Raw genomic sequence first — 20,080 nt, 5'->3', positions numbered from 1 at the left:
TCCAATAGTGTTTACACTAAAGCTTGAAGCTATATTTATCTGTTGGACAAGTGAAAGTTGGGTTAATTGATGTAAATTCTCATCAAAGAACACCTGGTCTATTTATATATAAGATCAACTGTGCACTGAAGCATTGTCATATTTTACACAACTGGTCAAACAATTCAGTTCTATACTAGTTCGAAAAAGACACCCTCTACTCACAGTAATTCTTATGAACTGAACAGAAACATTTTTATTATTTAGTTAAAGTACTGACATCAAAGCTGATTAATAATCAACAGACATTAAAGGTCTAGTGTATATGTGTACCCACCTGGTTGTGGTTCCAGGGGTCAATTCACAGCTCCTGGCCCCACCTCTTCACTAGTTGCTACTAGATCATACTTCCTGCTCCTTGAGCTACATCATACCTCTTCTTAAAGCTACGTATGGATCCTGCTTCCACTACATCACTTCCCAGACTGTTCCACTTCTGACAACTCTGTGACTGAAGAAATACTTCCTAACATCCCTGTGATTCATCTGAATCTTTGACTTCCAACTGTGACCCCTTGTTGCTGTTTCCCATCTCTGGAACATCCGTCTCTGTCCACCTTGTCGATTCCTCTCAGTATTTTATATTTTTTTTTTATTATCACACTGGCCGATTCCCACCAAGGCAGGGTGGCCCGAAAAAGAAAAACTTTCACCATCATTCACTCCATCACTGTCTTGCCAGAAGGGTGCTTTACACTACAGTTTTTAAACTGCAACATTAACACCCCTCCTTCAGAGTGCAGGCACTGTACTTCCCATCTCCAGGACTCAAGTCCGGCCTGCCGGTTTCCCTGAATCCCTTCATAAATGTTACTTTGCTCACACTCCAACAGCACGTCAAGTATTAAAAACCATTTGTCTCCATTCACTCCTATCAAACACGCTCATGCATGCCTGCTGGAAGTCCAAGCCCCTCGCACACAAAACCTCCTTTACCCCCTCCCTCCAACCTTTCCTAGGCCGACGCCTACCCCGCCTTCCTTCCACTACAGACTGATACACTCTTGAAGTCATTCTGTTTCGCTCCATTCTCTCTACATGTCCGAACCACCTCAACAACCCTTCCTCAGCCCTCTGGACAACAGTTTTGGTAATCCCGCACCTCCTCCTAACTTCCAAACTACGAATTCTCTGCATTATATTCACACCACACATTGCCCTCAGACATGACATCTCCACTGCCTCCAGCCTTCTCCTCGCTGCAACATTCATCACCCACGCTTCACACCCATATAAGAGCGTTGGTAAAACTATACTCTCATACATTCCCCTCTTTGCCTCCAAGGACAAAGTTCTTCGTCTCCACAGACTCCTAAGTGCACCACTCACTCTTTTTCCCTCATCAATTCTATGATTCACCTCATCTTTCATAGACCCATCCGCTGACACGTCCACTCCCAAATATCTGAATACGTTCACCTCCTCCATACTCTCCCTCCAATCTGATATTCAATCTTTCATCACCTAATCTTTTTGTTATCCTCATAACCTTACTCTTTCCTGTATTCACCTTTAATTTTCTTCTTTTGCACACCCTACCAAATTCATCCACCAATCTCTGCAACTTCTCTTCAGAATCTCCCAAGAGCACAGTGTCATCAGCAAAGAGCAGCTGTGACAACTCCCACTTTGTGTGTGATTCTTTATCTTTTAACTCCACGCCTCTTGCCAAGACCCTCGCATTTACTTCTCTTACAACCCCATCTATAAATATATTAAACAACCACGGTGACATCACACATCCTTGTCTAAGGCCTACTTTTACTGGGAAAAAATTTCCCTCTTTCCTACATACTCTAACTTGAGCCTCACTATCCTCATAAAAACTCTTCACTGCTTTCAGTAACCTACCTCCTACACCATACACTTGCAACATCTGCCACATTGCCCCCCTATCCACCCTGTCATACGCCTTTTCCAAATCCATAAATGCCACAAAGACCTCTTTAGCCTTATCTAAATACTGTTCACTTATATGTTTCACTGTAAACACCTGGTCCACACACCCCCTACCTTTCCTAAAGCCTCCTTGTTCACCTGCTATCCTATTCTCCGTCTTACTCTTAATTCTTTCAATTATAACTCTACCATACACTTTACCAGGTACACTCAACAGACTTATCCCCCTATAATTTTTGCACTCTCTTTTATCCCCTTTGCCTTTATACAAAGGAACTATGCATGCTCTCTGCCAATCCCTAGGTACCTTACCCTCTTCCATACATTTATTAAATAATTGCACCAACCACTCCAAAACTATATCCCCACCTGCTTTTAACATTTCTATCTTTATCCCATCAATCCCGGCTGCCTTACCCCCTTTCATTTTACCTACTGCCTCACGAACTTCCCCCACACTCAAAACTGGCTCTTCCTCACTCCTACAAGATGTTATTCCTCCTTGCCCTATACACGAAATCACAGCTTCCCTATCTTCATCAACATTTAACAATTCCTCAAAATATTCCCTCCATCTTCCCAATACCTCTAACTCTCCATTTAATAACTCTCCTCTCCTATTTTTAACTGACAAATCCATTTGTTCTCTAGGCTTTCTTAACTTGTTAATCTCACTCCAAAACTTTTTCTTATTTTCAACAAAATTTGTTGATAACATCTCACCCACTCTCTCATTTGCTCTCTTTTTACATTGCTTCACCACTCTCTTAACCTCTCTCTTTTTCTCCATATACTCTTCCCTCCTTGCATCACTTCTACTTTGTAAAAACTTCTCATATGCTAACTTTTTCTCCCTTACTACTCTCTTTACATCATCATTCCACCAATCGCTCCTTTTCCCTCCTGCACCCACTTTCCTGTAACCACAAACTTCTGCTGAACACTCTAACACTACATTTTTAATCCTACCCCATACCTCTTCGACCCCATTGCCTATGCTCTCATTAGCCCATCTATCCTCCAATAGCTGTTTATATCTTACCCTAACTGCCTCCTCTTTTAGTTTATAAACCTTCACCTCTCTCTTCCCTGATGCTTCTATTCTCCTTGTATCCCATCTACCTTTTACTCTCAGTGTAGCTACAACTAGAAAGTGATCTGATATATCTGTGGCCCCTCTATAAACATGTACATCCTGAAGTCTACTCAGCAGTCTTTTATCTACCAATACATAATCCAACAAACTACTGTCATTTCGCCCTACATCATATCTTGTATACTTATTTATCCTCTTTTTCTTAAAATATGTATTACCTATAACTAAACCCCTTTCTATACAAAGTTCAATCAAAGGGCTCCCATTATCATTTACACCTGGCACCCCAAACTTACCTACCACACCCTCTCTAAAAGTTTCTCCTACTTTAGCATTCAGGTCCCCTACCACAATTACTCTCTCACTTGGTTCAAAGGCTCCTATACTTTCACTTAACATCTCCCAAAATCTCTCTCTCTCCTCTGCATTCCTCTCTTCTCCAGGTGCATACACGCTTATTATGACCCACTTCTCGCATCCAACCTTTACTTTTATCCATATAATTCTTGAATTTACACATTCATATTCTCTTTTCTCCTTCCATAACTGATCATTTAACATTACTGCTACCCCTTCCTTTGCTCTAACTCTCTCAGATACTCCAGATTTAATCCCATTTATTTCCCCCCACTGAAACTCTCCTACCCCCTTCAGCTTTGTTTCGCTTAGGGCCAGGACATCCAACTTCTTTTCATTCATAACATCAGCAATCATCTGTTTCTTGTCATCCACACTACATCCACGCACATTTAAGCATCCCAGTTTTATAAAAGTTTTTCTTCTCTTTTTTAGTAAATGTATACAGGAGAAGGGGTTACTAGCCCATTGCTCCCGGCATTTTAGTCGCCTCATACGACACGCATGACTTACGGAGGAAAGATTCTTTTCCACTTCCCCATGGACAATAGAAGAAATAAAAAAGAACAAGAGCTATTTAGAAAAAGGAGAAAAACCTAGATGTATGTATATATATATATATATGCATGTGCGTGTCTGTGAAGTGTGACCAAAGTGTAAGTAGGAGTAGCAAGATATCCATGTCATTATCATATCCCCCTATCTCTCCTCTCCTCCAGTGTTATCAGGTTGATTTCCCGTAACCTCTCCTTGTAGGACATGCCCTTTAGCTCTGGGACTAGTTTTGTTGCAAACCTTTAGACTTTATCTAATTTCCATACGTGTTTGGCTAGGTGTGGGTTTCAAACTGGTGCTGCATACTCCAATATAGGTGCCAGTATGCTGCAGCAGTTATTGGTTTCTTGTGTGCCTCAGGAGATGTGCTGTGTGTGTGTGTGTGTGTGTGTGTGTGTGTGTGTGTTTTCTAACATGTCGGCCATCTCCCACCGAGGCAGGGTGACTCCAAAAAAAAGAAACACTTTCTCCATCATTCACACATAATCACTGTCTTTGCAGAGGTGCTCAGATATGACAGTTTAGATGTCACTCTGAACAACCAATACAGTGGTACCTTAACTTAGGAGTTTAATTCATTCTGTGACCAAACTCGTAACTCGATTTGCTCGTATATCAAATCGGTTTTCCTCATTGAAATAAATTGAAATGCCATTAATCAGTTCCAGCGGAATTCCTGACTCTTGGGAGGCAGGAGAAAATACTTCAGTATAACACTAATATCAGCTCTATGGCTTATTTATCTATCACAATTGATCTAATATGACATATTAAACAATATAAATAACATAGAAACGTGGTACACCTGCCATCCGACTTACGACCACTCGACTTACGACTGTGTTTTTTTTGCCAAATTTCTGGGAAATAACTATTTGGGTTGTACACAGTGTTTATCCTAAACCTTACAGTATAAAATACAGTACTAACAACATAAAAAGTAAAGTGAAACATGAAATACCAAAATAAAACAATAAAATAGTCATTACAAAAATGTTTTGTTGATATTCAGTAGTAAAGTTCGACTTACAACCATTTCGACTTACGACTGGTTTCTCGGAACCGAGCTTGGTCGTAAGTCGGATGGTGGGTGTATATACTCTAGAATGAATGAAATATGTCATTATGTGACGAGTGGTGGTGTCCACTCCCGAGGTAAAAGTAATTATTGCTCTGACCATGTCTTCCCATTCTTGCCCTTCTTAGGCATTATTATAAGAGAAAATGGAGTGCTTGTGAGGCTAACTGCACTAGATCACTTGTTTCGTAAGGAAAACACTGAAGCAAAAGTGATTTTCTCGTGTTTTTCTATGCTTTAATTCAATACACAAATAACCCGCAAATAAAAGAGAAGCTTACGACGACGTTTCGGTCCGACTTGGACCATTAACAAAGTCACACTTTGTCAATGGCCCAAGTCGGACTGAAACGTCGTCGTAAGCTTCTCTTTTATTTGCGGGTTATTTGTGTATCGTTCCAGTCACGGTATTGTGCCTTTTTTGTTACTTTAATTCAATGGACATCATCATCCTTGTCTCAGCACTGTCCTTTGCGCTTACTTTCTTAGGACTTATGGTTAGAAAAAAAGAAATTTGGCAAAATAACTGCACAAAAAGCACAAAATGCTGGGATGATGGGCGGATAATGTGGCATTCGCTGTGCCAACTAATGGCGGCATATTTGAAACTCGCTCATAACTCGGATTTTGGCTCGCAACTCAAAGCAAAACATTGACCGAGTGACTTCTCGTAACTCTGAAAACTCGTAAGTTGGGGCGCTTGTAAGTCAAGGTACCACTGTATCTCCAACCTCTCTTTTGAAGTGCAGGCATTGTACTTCCTACTGCCAGGACTCAAGTCTGGCTAACTAGTTTCCCTGAATCCCTTCACAAAATATTACTCTCCTAACACTTCCAGCTTGTCGTGTCCCACAAGCAGAGATATTTCATTTCAAAATTTCACATGATCTGTGAAAAATCATCTTTTGGTCAGTTTCGTGACCTGTATCTCCAGAACTGTTTGAGCTACAGACTTGGAACACAAACCAGTCTCATTTACTCACTGAAATCTATAAGTGTGCAAATTCTGAGGAAAATTTGAAGTGGTGCCATGAAATAATTTCAAAATTTTGATTGAAATGGCATGAAATATGACTTGTAGTACATAATGATGGGTTGAAGTTAACTTACCACATAATGAATGTCACTGGTAGAAACCACAAATAAGATTTTGAGGTCACTTGTAGTGCATAATGTTTGCAGGGGGCAGCGTTAGAGCAGTACGCTAAGAAGTCAGTGAAGGTGCTGGTGGTGGGCAACCCTGCCAATACCAATGCTCTAATTTGTGCCAAGTATGCTCCTTCCATCCCACGCGAGAACTTCTCGGCCATGACCCGTCTGGATCAGAATCGTGCTCAGGTAAGATGCAAGTATTCACTGAAACCCACACTTAGGTGGAGGACCCTTATCAGGATGTTTTGATCCATCCTGGACCACTGTCAAGTTGCCTGACAATTGTACGTAAATGACTGAAATGTTATTTTAAGGTTCCTTTCTTAAGTGTAGGTTTTTGGTGGATTGTTCCAGCTATGGTATTGTGATTTTATTCTTTATAAATTTTCAGTGAAGGAGCCTTGCAGTAGTTCCACTGGGCCATGTAAGCCTAATGGCTAGTGCTGTGCTTACTGGCCCATTCTAGGCAGGTGCTACTAGCCCTTGCTAGGTAGGCGTTACTGGCCCATGCTATGCAGATGCTACTAGCCCTTGATAGGTGTTACTGGTGTATGTCAGGTAGGTGCTACTGACCCATGCTGGACATGTCCTGCTCATGTTTTTGAGAATAGCTTTCCTGGATTCTCCGATGATTAGGCACAGAGACCTCTAAATTGTGAGGCAGGGAAGGAGAAGCTTGACAGCAGTGTAAGTTTGCTGTGGAATTTAAGACTTGTAAGGTTAATTTTAATGTTGTCTGGAATGTATCTCTGTTTCTCCTCTTTGCTCTTCACTTTCCTTAATGCAGTATTAACCCTTAAACGGTCCAAACAGATCGACGTTCAAATTCATAGTGCTCCCACAGTAGATCTACTTTTTTTTTGCATATTTTCAAATACTGTATAACAAAAAAAATGTAGATAAAAGTTTTTTTACACGTTTTCAAATGTAAAACAAAAAAGATCTGCATTTTTTAACATGCTTTCAGATGTTGAAAAAACGTATATATACGTTTGGACCATTTAAGGGTTAAGTTGCATGCTGATTTTTAGCAATGCTGGCCATGTGATGATGTAAATTGTTGCCAGTGATAAAATGATGCAGCAGTGTGAGAAGTTGCATTTAAATTATCAGGGGTGTTGTTTTTGATGTATGGTTGCTAACTTGTTTGTATGATTTCAGACAAAGGATTTAGTTGCAAATCTTAAGGTTATTAACCCATTTCATTGTCCGTGCCATGGTACTACAGGTTTGAGGTCACTTGGTGCCGTAGTACTACATCATCAACTGGGCTCACACAGATCACACAGATAAGCTGAGAGCGGTAAATTTGGGCCTAGATATGAGAGAATAGGTCTATGTGGTAAGTGTGCACCACATAAAAAATCCTGCAGCATGCAGTGCATAATGAGGAAAAACTGCAAGTGTTATTTGTTTAAAACAGCAACTTTGTGGTGTATTTTTGTGTGGTTTTTTATGGTTGTATTCTCGGTTTCTTGGTTTCATTTGATAGACTGGAAGATATATTACTGAAATGGAGATGATTTTGATGGGTTCCAGGACTGAAAATAGCTTAAAATTGAGCTTAAAGTAGCAAAATGTTCGATTTTTGCCGATATTCAAGAGTAAACAAATCGTGTCACTCATCCAATACACGACCATTTGGTGGGTATAATATGCAATCACAAGTGTGCTGATATTATTTATACAGTTATTACAATGTTGAATAACAGTGAACTAATTACACACACACACACACACACACACACACACACACACACACACACACACACACACACACACACACACACACACACACACACGCACGCACGCGCTCACACACGCGCTCACGCACGCGCTCACACACGCGCTCACGCACGCGCTCACGCGCGCTCTCACACACACGCTCACACACACGCTCACACACACGCTCACACACACACGCTCACACACACACACGCTCACACACACACACACGCTCACACACACACACACACACACGCACGCTCACACTCACACACGCTCACACACATGCGCTCACACACATGCGCTCACACACATGCGCTCACACACATGCGCTCACACGCGCTCACACACACGCGCTCACACACACGTGCTCTCACACACACGATAAGGAGGGAGGCCCAGCGACAGTATGAAAACGACATAGCATCGAAAGTCAAGTCTGACCCGAAACTGCTGTATAGCCACATTAGGAGGAAGACAACAGTCAAGGACCAGGTGATAAGGCTGAGGAAAGAAGGTGGAGAACTCACAAGAAACGATCAAGAGGTATGTGAGGAGCTCAACACGAGATTTAAGGAAGTATTTACAGTAGAGACAGGAAGGACTCTGGGGGGACAGACCAGATGGGGACACCAGCAAGGAATACACCAAGTGTTGGACGACATACATACAGATGAGGAGGTGAAGAAACTGCTAAGGGACATCGATACCTCAAAGGCAATGGGACCAGACAACATCTCCCCGTGGGTCCTTAGAGAGGGAGCAGATATGTTGTGCGTGCCACTTACCACAATCTTCAACACGTCCCTGGAAACTGGGCAACTACCTGAGGTATGGAAGACGGCAAATGTAGTTCCCATTTTTAAAAAAGGAGACAGAAAAGAGGCACTAAACTATAGACCTTTGTCATTGACGTGTATAGTATGCAAAATTATGGAGAAGATTATCAGGAGGAGAGTGGTGGAGCACCTGGAACGGAACAAGAGTATAAATGCCAACCAGCACGGATTCATGGAGGCAAATCCTGTGTCACAAACCTTCTGGAGTTTTATGATAAAATAACAGAAGTAAGACACAAGAGAGAGGGGTGGGTTGATTGCATCTTCTTGGACTGCAAGAAGGCCTTTGACACAGTTCCTCACAAGAGATTAGTGCAGAAGCTAGAGCATCAGGCGCATATAACAGGAAGGGCACTGCAATGGATCAGAGAATACCTGACAGGGAGGCAACAATGAGTCATGGTACGTAATGATGTATCACAGTGGGCACCTGTGACGAGCGGGGTCCCACAGGGGTCGGTCCTAGGACCAGTGCTATTTTTGGTATATGTGAGCGACATGATGGAAGGGTTAGACTCAGAAGTGTCCCTGTTTGCAGATGATGTGAAGTTAATGAGGAGAATTAAATCTGATGAGGACCAGGCATGACTTTAAAGAGACCTGGACAGACTGGACACCTGGTCCAGCAAATGGCTTCTCGAATTTAATCCTGCCAAATGCAAAGTCATGAAGATAGGGGAAGGGCACAGAAGACCACAGACAGAGTATAGGCTAGGTGGCCAAAGACTGCAAACCTCACTCAAGGAGAAAGATCTTGGGGTGAGTATAACACCGAGCATGTCTCCGGAAGCACACATCAATCAGATAACTGCTGCAGCATATGGGCGTCTGGCAAACCTGAGAACAGCATTCCGATACCTTAGTAAGGAATCGTTCAAGACACTGTACACCGTGTATGTCAGGCCCATACTGGAGTATGCAGCACCTGTTTGGAACCCGCACTTGATAAAGCACGTCAAGAAACTAGAGAAAGTACAAAGGTTTGCGACAAGGTTAGTTCCAGAGCTAAGGGGAATGTCCTATAAAGAAAGATTAAGGGAAATCGGCCTGACGACACTGGAGGACAGGAGGGTCAGGGGAGACATGATAACGACATATAAAATACTGCGTGGAATACACAAGGTGGACAAAGACAGGATGTTCCAGGGAGGGGACACACAAACAAGAGGCCACAATTGGAAGTTGAAGACACAAATGAGTCAGAGAGATATTAAGAAGTATTTCTTCAGTCATAGAGTTGTAAGGCAGTGGAATAGCCTAGAAAATGACGTAGTGGAGGCAGGAACCATACACAGTTTTAAGATGAGGTTTGATAAAGCTCATGGAGTGGGGAGAGAGAGGGCCCAGTAGCAACCGGTGAAGAGGCGGGGCCAGGAGCTAAGACTCGACCCCTGCAACCACAAATGGTGAGTACAAATAGGTGAGTGCACACACACGCTCACACACGCTCACACACGCGCTCACACACGCTCACACATACACATGCTCTCACTCTCTCTCTCAAATGGAATTCATATGTAATGCCTGAGAACATAACTAGTGAACAGAAGAAATGTTATTTTAGTGCCAGGAATACCTGCATTGTTTATTCTAGACCCTATTTTGAAATTGGAATACAGTTGACCCCCGGTTATTGGCCATTGCTGTTATCGGTCAACTTGGTTATAGGCCGGTTTTTCAGACTATTATTTCACTTATCAGCTGTATGGGATACTGAGACATGTCAACCCACCCGCCACCACCCCAGCCAGTCTGGCTGTGCCTCTGGGAGAGACGTGTAAATTCTAGTGCCCTCAAATCAATCGGGAAAAGGCTGGTAGGCCTACCTGTGATAGAATGGGTGTACATGGTACGTGTGCGCAGTAAGAAAAAATCTAACCACCTGTATTGCATTGTTTATGGGAGTGGTAATACAATGCGCCTTTGTCACCAAGCCAAGCAGTAAGGAATACCTAACTCTTCGGCAGTGTGGGTGGTAGGGAAGGGAGCATGGGTTTGTGTAAACAACATGAGTGACTGGCTGGCTGGCTGTCCAGCTGGCTGGCTGGCTGGCTGGCTGGCGGGCTGGCTGTCGGGCTGGCTGGCGGGCGGGCTGGCTGGTGGGCTGGCTGGCGGGCTGGCTGGCGGGCTGGCTGGCTGGCAGGCTGGCAGGCTGGCTGGCCAGCTGGCTATCTTTGTCTCACAGGTACATATAAATACAATTATACATAGTGTAAATTACTTAGGATAACCCCAAAAAATCCAGACAGTGCTATACTGTGCTTCTAGATAGTGATCGTGTGTAATACCAGTTGGTTCATAAGCAACTCTGAGACAAGCAGACAGAAATATTGAGATGCACAGGCAGACAGAAAAAGACACACAGACAGAGCTAGACAGACGCAGACAGACAGACAGACGTACTTGTGTAAAGTGAAAACAAATAAAGTGAAGGCAGTGTACCCTAATCAAATGTCACCACTGTCATTAGTGGAGTGATAAGATAAGACTAGTGACACATGTCTTACATCATGCTTGTAAGCATGATTGGTAAATATGTATCAGGACTCGCTCAGATGTAATGCAGTGGCTCTGAGACAGAAAGAGACAAGCAGAGAGACAGATAAGCAGAGACAGAAAGACAGATAAGCAGAGACAGAGAGCTAGATGGACAGAGTTAGACAAACAGACAGGAAAAACAAATCAACAATCACTTCCATCCTGGCACCACTCAACACTGAGACTACCACCACTACCACTCAGCACTGATGCTACCACCACTCAACACTGACACTACTGCCACTACCACCACTCAACATAGACTGACACTACCACCCACCACTACCCTTCTATGAGGAGGAGGAAGTGTCATGTGGGAGTTTCGAAATGTGGATTGGGTTATAAACACTCATAGGACGTTAAGTACATATATTAGATGGAATATATGGGGAGCACCCAAGCCTGACCTTCCGCCTGTCCTAACATCTCTCTTGAACTGAGTCGGGGTGCCTAGAGGGTGAGCGGCATATAAATCATGCTATGTCAGCTGTAACAGTGAATAACGGTCAGTGATTCACGCAGACAGTTGGTACGAGTCATTACTACTGACACTGGTAGCTGGTTACTGGTAACTGATACTACTGAGAGCTCGGCGATGCTAACGTATGGCGTCCCAACATACAGCTAATGCAAACTAGAGGCACAGTGCACAGCTAGGGGCTGATTCTATACAATGTCAAAGTACACAACAATTAAACATTATAACATACATACGGAGAATATCGGAATAGAAGCTAACGTAACTTACTATAATGGAATGTTTTGTAATGCATTACAGGGTATGCTATAGCACAATTCATAGAATGAGACTCAATATTGGGATTACACAATAGAAGTAATAAAAAAAATTTGATTGATCTGTATTCATGTGATCTATGGATTCTGAGGAAGGAATATGTTGAAAGAAAAGTGTTTAACAGAAGAGGCAGACTTGGTGCACTCAAATCTAGACCGTTAAATCTCAGAATTCGGAGAGAAGGTGAACACACAAAATTTTTTGAATATTAACAAGTTGATATTGTAGCAGACAGTAGAAACACATTTTAAACTATATTAATCATCTATACAGGTTATTTACATTTAACCCCAACTCTGCTAGGGTGAGATTTATAAATGCAGAATGGGTATCATTTCTGGTAGGATCAAACTCTGTTGCATTGGCTAACTTGTGCCATGGTTGAGGCAGATCTGAATTGGTAGTTGCAAATGATACTTGCGTATTTCTCAATACCTGTCGTGTACCTAGGGAATAATGATATTCAGGTTGATTGTCTGACTGAGTCTCAGAGGTAGAGGGTACAGAGTCAGGAGGATTGTCAGTGTCACATTAGTCTGAGTTGGAACATCATTATCATCACATACTAACTTCATATGATATAAATGTGATTCTTTATACTGACCAGTATTAATTTCTCTAACCTTATACTTATTGCCATTGATATGTTCAACTACTAGATAAGTGCCAACAAGCTTTTGATCAAGCTTTGGCATTGCAGACGATTTGTTAAAATTTGTCAGCATAACTCTCGAACCTACTGTAATTTTGGACAGCTTTGCTCAAGTGTTAGCGACTCTTGCAAATTCTACTGTTGATTTATGAACTGTTTCACGGATTCTTCTAAAAACACTTTGAGCTAAGCTGGTACGAGTTGCTGTGAAATCACCAGGGTTGTAATTTGGTTTTGGGTTAGAATATAACAACTCATAGGCAAACGCTTATCTACTCTATGCAATGCATAATGTGGAGTGTCACTTATAGAAACATTGTAAGCAGAATTTATGGCACACTGAACATCAGGTATAACTTCATCCCAGGTTTCACTGTTGGGATTGATTATGGCTCACAAGACATCAAGTACTTTCTTATTATTTCGTTCTGCTAACCCATTGCTGGCAGGATGATGAGGAAAAGTGGTAGATTTAGAGATCTTGTACAAGGTACACAAATTTTTCAAGAATCTCATTACAGAATTCACCTCCATTATCTGTTACTAGAGACTTAGGGGTTGTATGCCTGCAGATAATGCGTTCTTTAAATGCTTTAGCTACTGTCTCAGCAGTCTTATCTGCAATAGGAACTAACTAACAATATCTGGTGAAATGATCTACCATAACACACACGTTTGTTGCCCTGGAGGGAACATTGGAAATTAGTTAAGATCTAGCGCAACTCTTTCCCATGGTTCACTAGTAGTTGGATACACCTGGATTGGATTAGGACCATTAACATTGCCTTTATGTTGCATGCAGACACTACATTTCTTAACATACTCAGAAATATCAGTTGGCATACGAGGCCAAAAGTATTTCAATCTGGCTTGCTTTACAGAACGATCCATAACAGGGTGCGCAACACCTGGTACATCGTGAACTAGCTGTAAGGCTACATTCACTAGTGACTGGAATTACTAACTGGTAAACCCGTCTGCTAGGAGTACCCAACTTGGCTGTTCGATACAGTAATTCTCGGTTCATGACAAAGTCACTGATGGGTGCTGGTGGTTTCACAGTAAGAATAAGATCTTCCTGGAATAGGAATTGAATCACACCAGATGATATGGGATCTGTTCTTTGAGCATTCTTTATGTCCTCGGCAGTAAATGGAGGGTCTGCAGTTACTATACTAACATGTTGCGATAAAGAATCTGTGACTACATTTGACTTGCCAGGTAAGTGTTCATAGGTGGGATTGAACTCTTGGATAGTCAAGGTCCATCTGGCTAGCCTTCCAGTGGGTGGTTTGTTCTGGAATAAAGGAATCAGTAGAGCATGGTCTGTCAAGACATGAACAGAGTACTGATAAATAATGTCTCGGAAGTGCTTTAAAGACCATACTATTGTTAACGCTTCTTGCTCAGTTACTGTATAATTACGTTCAGCCTTCGTAAGGACTCGGCTAGCAAATGCAACCGTGTTGTACTTGCCATTAGTCTTTGAGCTAGTACGGCACCTATGCCAATTGAACTAGCATCAGTTGTCAGATAGAGGGGCTTAGAAAAATCTGGAAATTTCAAAATTGGAGTAGATGTTAGCTTTTCTTTGAGAGTTTGGAATGCTCTTTCTTGACGGAAGGTCCAAACAAAAGGAGCATCTTTCTTAAGCAACTCAGTTAGAGGAGCTGCTAAGGAAGAAAAATTGGCAATGAAAGATCTATAAAAACCTGCTAAGCCCACAAAGGATCTTACAGCATCAGCAGTTTTGGGAGATGGAAAATTTAGTACTGTAGTTACTTTACTTTGGTCAGCCATAACACCTCTAGGAGTGACTGTGACCAAGAAACTTGATTTCTGATCTGAAAAATTGACATTTAGACAGTTTGATCTTTAAATAACAAAAAAAGGTACAATACTGTGACTGGAACGATACACAAATAACCCGCACATAAAAGAGAGAAGTTTACGATGACATTTCGGTCCGACTTGGACCATTTACAAAGTCACACTAACCAGAAGTGGAGCAGGACGGCTATATATAGGCAGGAAGAGGAGGTGGTAGTAGTAGTACAAGATCTTTAAATTGGCTTCTTCAAGCTTACCAAGTACTACATCAAGACTTTTCGAGTGCGTGTCCCTGTCTTCAGACGTGACGATTACATCGTCTAAGTACACCATAAGTGCATTACCTATGAGGCCTCTAAAGATATTAGTCATGAGCCATGAGAATGTGATAGAAGATAGTAACCCAAAGGTCATACGGAGGAAGTGATAATGACCTGTAGGTGTGAAGAATGTGGTTAGCTCTTGGCTGTCCTCATGAAGGGGGGCTTGTCAAAACCCTTGTAACAAGTCCAGGGTCGAAAAGATTTTGTCATCGCCAATGTTATGTAAAAGATCACCAAGTACAGGAAGTGGGAAGCGATCTGGAATGGTTTTCGCATTTAACTTCCTAAAGTCAATCACTGGGTGCCAAGTACTGTCCTTCTTAGGTACTAGGATCAAGTTACCAGTGTCAGTAGTGATGACTCATACCAACTATCTACATGAATCACTGACCGTTATTCACTGTTACAGCTGACCTAGCATGATTTGTATGCCGCTCACCCTCTAGGCACCCATGACTCAGTTTAAGTGAGACGTTAGGACAGGTGGCAGGTCAGGCTTGGGTACTCCCCATATATTCCGTCTAATATACGTAATTAACATCCTACGAGTGTTTATTACCCAATCCATGTTTCGAAACTCTCGTGTGACAATTTTGTGGCAGCGTTGTGGGCGTGGATTTACGGGTATTTCCGCAGATATCAGGAGTTTAAGCTGCGTTCGTGAGTGGTGCCGGCATCCCCCAGGCTCCCCGCCACCTCCAGCAAGCTTCTTTCCTCACTCATCTCAACCGGTGCCGCCCCTGCAAAGCCAGTTTGAGCAGCCGACTCTCAAGCTTCCTGGCTTAGTTCGTGTGCTAATTGCTTCAATCTCCGAGGAGTCGATCTGGATTTGCAGTTAAGCCAGTCTGTGGGAGAGTACGCCAGTTCGTCAGCCTGCGTCAGTCATCCAGCCTGTCTCCTGTCATCCACCTGCTCCTTCATGCTGTATGCATCTTTATACGTACTTAACATCCTATGTGAGTGTTATTACCCAATCTACATTTCGAACCCCACGTGACGAGAGAGAGGGGAGAAGGTACCTTCTTCAGTGATTAAAGACATTTGTGCAAAGTAGAATGAGGTGCAAACTTTTGTGGAGAAATATCACCCTGACTAAGCTGAAACAAGCAATATCTGCAACATATTCAGTGACAAAACCTTGTCCCACCTGTCTTCCATAAGCCAACAAGAGTCTTCAATAAAGGTATGTAATAGTGATTTAAATGTTCATTTATTTATTTTATTTAGTTATCATTGTTTTGTGTATGTGAAACTATAATTAGTCTTTAAAAAATGTATTTTTTTTGTTAATATTTTTGGGTGTCTGGAAAGGATTAATTGCATTTACATTATTTCTTAGGGGAAATATTATTTCGGTTTTAGGCCAACCTTCTGGAACAGATTACTGCCGATAACCGAGGGTCCACTGTATATTTTCTTCAAAATTATATAAGGAACATGTTACACAGTATATAAAAACATGCAATGTTTATATGCGTGTTTAATAATAATCACTCTTGAGCACATTAAATGTCTTATTTTAGGTTAATATAAACATTTTCATTAATCTATGATATTTTCTTCAATTATATAAGAAAAACGTTACATAGCTTATACCATATAAACATACCATATAAACATGAAATGTTTATATGCTATCGAGTGGCGAGTCGGGTGGAGGGAAAACATTACATTTTCTCTGGTCGAGCGTTAGAGAAAACTGTGAATCTGGTATCTGCCCCAGTCACCGCCCTTCATATGCATTTGTTTACAATTCTCGGCATGAATTATTCATTACTTTTCCCATTGTTTATGATGGTACATAGGTACGTAGGTAGTAAGTTGGTAGACAGCAACCGCCCAGCGAGGTACTACCGTCCTGCCAAGTGAGTGTAAAACGAAAGCCTGTAATTGTTTTACATGATGGTAGGATTGCTGGTGTCTTTTTTTTCTGTCTCATAAACATGCAAGATTTCAGGTATGACTTGCTACTTCTACTTACACTTAGGTCACACTACACATGCATGTACAAGCATATATATATGTATATATACACCTCCCTCTGGGTTTTCTTCTATTTTCTTTCTAGTTCTTGTTGTTGTTTATTTCCTCTTATCTCCATGGGAGTGGAACAGAATTCTTCCTCCGTAAGCCATGCGTGTTGTAAGAGGCGACTAAAATGCCGGGAGCAAGGGGCTAGTAACCCCTTCTCCCGTATAAATTACTAAATTTAAAAAGAGAAACTTTAGTTTTTATTTTTGGGCCACCCTGCCTTGGTGGGATACGGCCGGTTTGTTGAAAAAAAAAAAAAAAACAACAAAGGAAGTTGTTAGAAACGATTAAACTCAGTATATGTGAAACTATAATTAGTCTTTAAAAAATGTATTTTTTTGTTAATATTTTTGTGTGTCTGGAACGGATTAATTGTACAGTGGATCCCCGCATAACGATATTAATCCGTTCCTGAGACCTCATTGTTATGCAAAATTATCATTATGCGAATGAATTTTCCCCATAAGAAATAATGGAAATCAAATTAATCCGTGCAAGACACCCAAAAGTATGAAAACAAAATTTTTACCACATGAAATATACATTTTCCTACACACAAAGAGAAGGATGCATGCACAATAGTATAGTAGTACATGCACAATATATATTGTGCATGTACTAATCTACTAAATGAAGAATAAATGACACCTTTATTGAAGCTGCAGCAATGACTGATGAGACACTGTCCTTGGAGTGCCTTTTCCTCCTCAATACTGTAGGTCCTGTTTGGCATTTTCTTCCAGGACAGGCCTTATCACACTGTGTATGCCACTACGATTCTTAAATCTCTCAAACCAACCTTTGCTGGCTTTAAATTCACCAATATGAGCACTAGTTCCAGGCGTTTTTCCCTGTTCACCTGGGTGTTAGTCGACTGGTGTGGGTTGCATCCTGGGAGACAAGATTAAGGACCCCAATGGAAATAAGTTAGACAGTCTTCGATGACACTGACCTTTTTGGGTTATCCTGGGTGGCTAACCCTCTGGGGTTAATTGTTTCTTGGTATTCTCAATAAGCCACACCAACAACAGTGCTACAGCAGCAGCAGCAGCAGCAGCTGACAGTGCTGCAGCAGCAGCAGCTGACAGTGCTACAGCAGCAGCAGTAGCTGACAGTGCTACAGCAGCAGCAGCTGACAGTGCTACAGCAGCAGCAGCAGACGATGCTACAGCAGCAACAGACGGTACTGCAGCAGCAGCAGCAGCAGACGGTACTACAGCAGCAGCAGCAGCTGACGGTGGTGCAGCAGCAGCTGACGGTGGTGCAGCAGCAGCTGACGGTGGTACAGCAGCAGCAGCAGCAGCAGCTGATGGTGCTACAGCAGCAGCAGCAGCTGACAGTGCTACAGCAGCAGCAGCAGCTGACAGTGCAGCAGCAGCTGACAGTGCTACAGCAGCAGCAGACGATGCTACAGCAGCAGCAGACAGTACTACAGCAGCATCAGCAGACTGTACTATAGCAGCAGCAGCAGCAGCAGCAGCAGCAGACGGTACTACAGCAGCAGCAGCAGATGGTACTACAGCAGCAGCAGCAGCTGATGGTGGTACAGCAGCAGCAGCTGACAGTGCTACAGCAGCAGCAGCAGCAGCTGACAGTGCAGCAGCAGCAGCTGACAGTGCAGCAGCAGCAGCTGACAGTGCAGCAGCAGCAGCTGACAGTGCAGCAGCAGCAGCTGACAGTGCAGCAGCAGCAGCTGACAGTGCAGCAGCAGCAGCTGACAGTGCAGCAGCAGCAGCTGACAGTGCTACAGCAGCAGCAGACGATGCTACAGCAGCAGCAGCAGACGGTACTACAGCAGCAGCAGCAGACGGTACTACAGCAGCAGCAGCTGACGGTACTACAGCAGCAGCAGCAGCTGACGTTGGTACAGCAGCAGCAGCAGCTGACGGTGCTACAGCAGCAGCAGCTGACAGTGCTACAGCAGCAGCAGCATCAGCAGTTGACCATGGTACCACAGTATTTCGATAATATTTCTCACCCTTTTTACCACAGGATTGGCACTAGAAGCTTTCTTGGGGCCCATGGTCACTTATTTTGCAGATAAAATCACCAAAAACGCTGTAATAATACGAAATGTTACGATTGTATGATTGGATGTTACCGCGGAGGCTGGCTTGTAAACAATGCCACAGGCGGAACATGTGAGGCTGGCTCAGGCCGCACATTAGACGCGTCTCGGACGAATAGTGTTGAGCGGGTTTTTTAGCGGTATGTGAGGCAAAATCTTAGCGATAAAATGTATCGGTATGCGGATTTAACGTTATGTGATGCCAATGGTATGCGGGGGTCCACTGTATTTACATTATTTCTTATGGGAAATATTTCGGTTTTCAGCCATTTCGGTTTTAGACCAACCTTCTGGAACAGATTACTGCCGATAACCGAGGGTCCACTGTATGATATTTTCTTCAAAATTATATAAGGAACATGTTACACAGTATATAAAAACATGCAATGTTTATATGCGTGTTTAATAATAATCACTCTTGAGCACATTAAATGTCTTATTTTAGGTTAATATAAACATTTTCATTAATCTATGATATTTTCTTCAATTATATAAGAAAAACGTTACATAGCTTATACCATATAAACATACCATATAAACATGAAATGTTTATATGCTATCGAGTGGCGAGTTGGGTGGAGGGAAAACATTACATTTTCTCTGGTCGAGCGTTAGAGAAAACTGTGAATCTGGCATCTGCCCCAGTCACCGCCCTTCATATGCATTTGTTTACAATTCTCGGCATGAATTATTCATTACTTTTCCCATTGTTTATGATGGTACATAAAGGTAGTTGTTAGAAACGATTAAATTCGGTGAACATGGTATGTCAATGTAATAATATAGCTGTGTAGTATAGCCCAGGGGGGGCTACATGTGTGCACCTACTTATACCGCTGCCTATACAGTGGACCCCCGGTTCGCGAAGCCATCGGTATCCAATAAATCCGGTATCCGAAGCATTATTTTGCAAAAAATTTGCCTCGGTTCTCGTTACAAAACCCGGTGTGCGATACGATTTGTACGAGATGTGTCCAGTGTTTACAAGCCAGCTAGTGTGCGCACATCTAAGGATACATTCGGTACATTCTGTATTATCCATATTATCACTGTTTTTGGTGCTTGTTTCTGCAAAATAAATCACCATGGGCCCCAAGAAAGC

General features: G+C 42.4%; 1 protein-coding gene across 1 annotated transcript in view; it reads left to right on the top strand.

The window, feature by feature from the left end:
• Mdh1 (malate dehydrogenase 1) overlaps window positions 1-20,080 on the top strand; it is a 98,358-nt gene that overhangs the window by 25,172 nt on the left and 53,106 nt on the right. Inside the window, exon 4 of the mRNA XM_070089204.1 lies at window positions 6,207-6,362. Within this exon, the coding sequence (XP_069945305.1) occupies window positions 6,207-6,362 (156 nt within the window). The remainder of the gene's footprint in view (window positions 1-6,206; window positions 6,363-20,080) is intronic.

This window comes from Cherax quadricarinatus, chromosome 2, assembly GCF_038502225.1.
Source record: "Cherax quadricarinatus isolate ZL_2023a chromosome 2, ASM3850222v1, whole genome shotgun sequence".
NCBI lineage: Eukaryota > Metazoa > Arthropoda > Malacostraca > Decapoda > Parastacidae > Cherax > Cherax quadricarinatus.
Note: the sequence above shows the minus strand (reverse complement) of the source record. Positions and strands in the feature narration are given on the sequence as shown.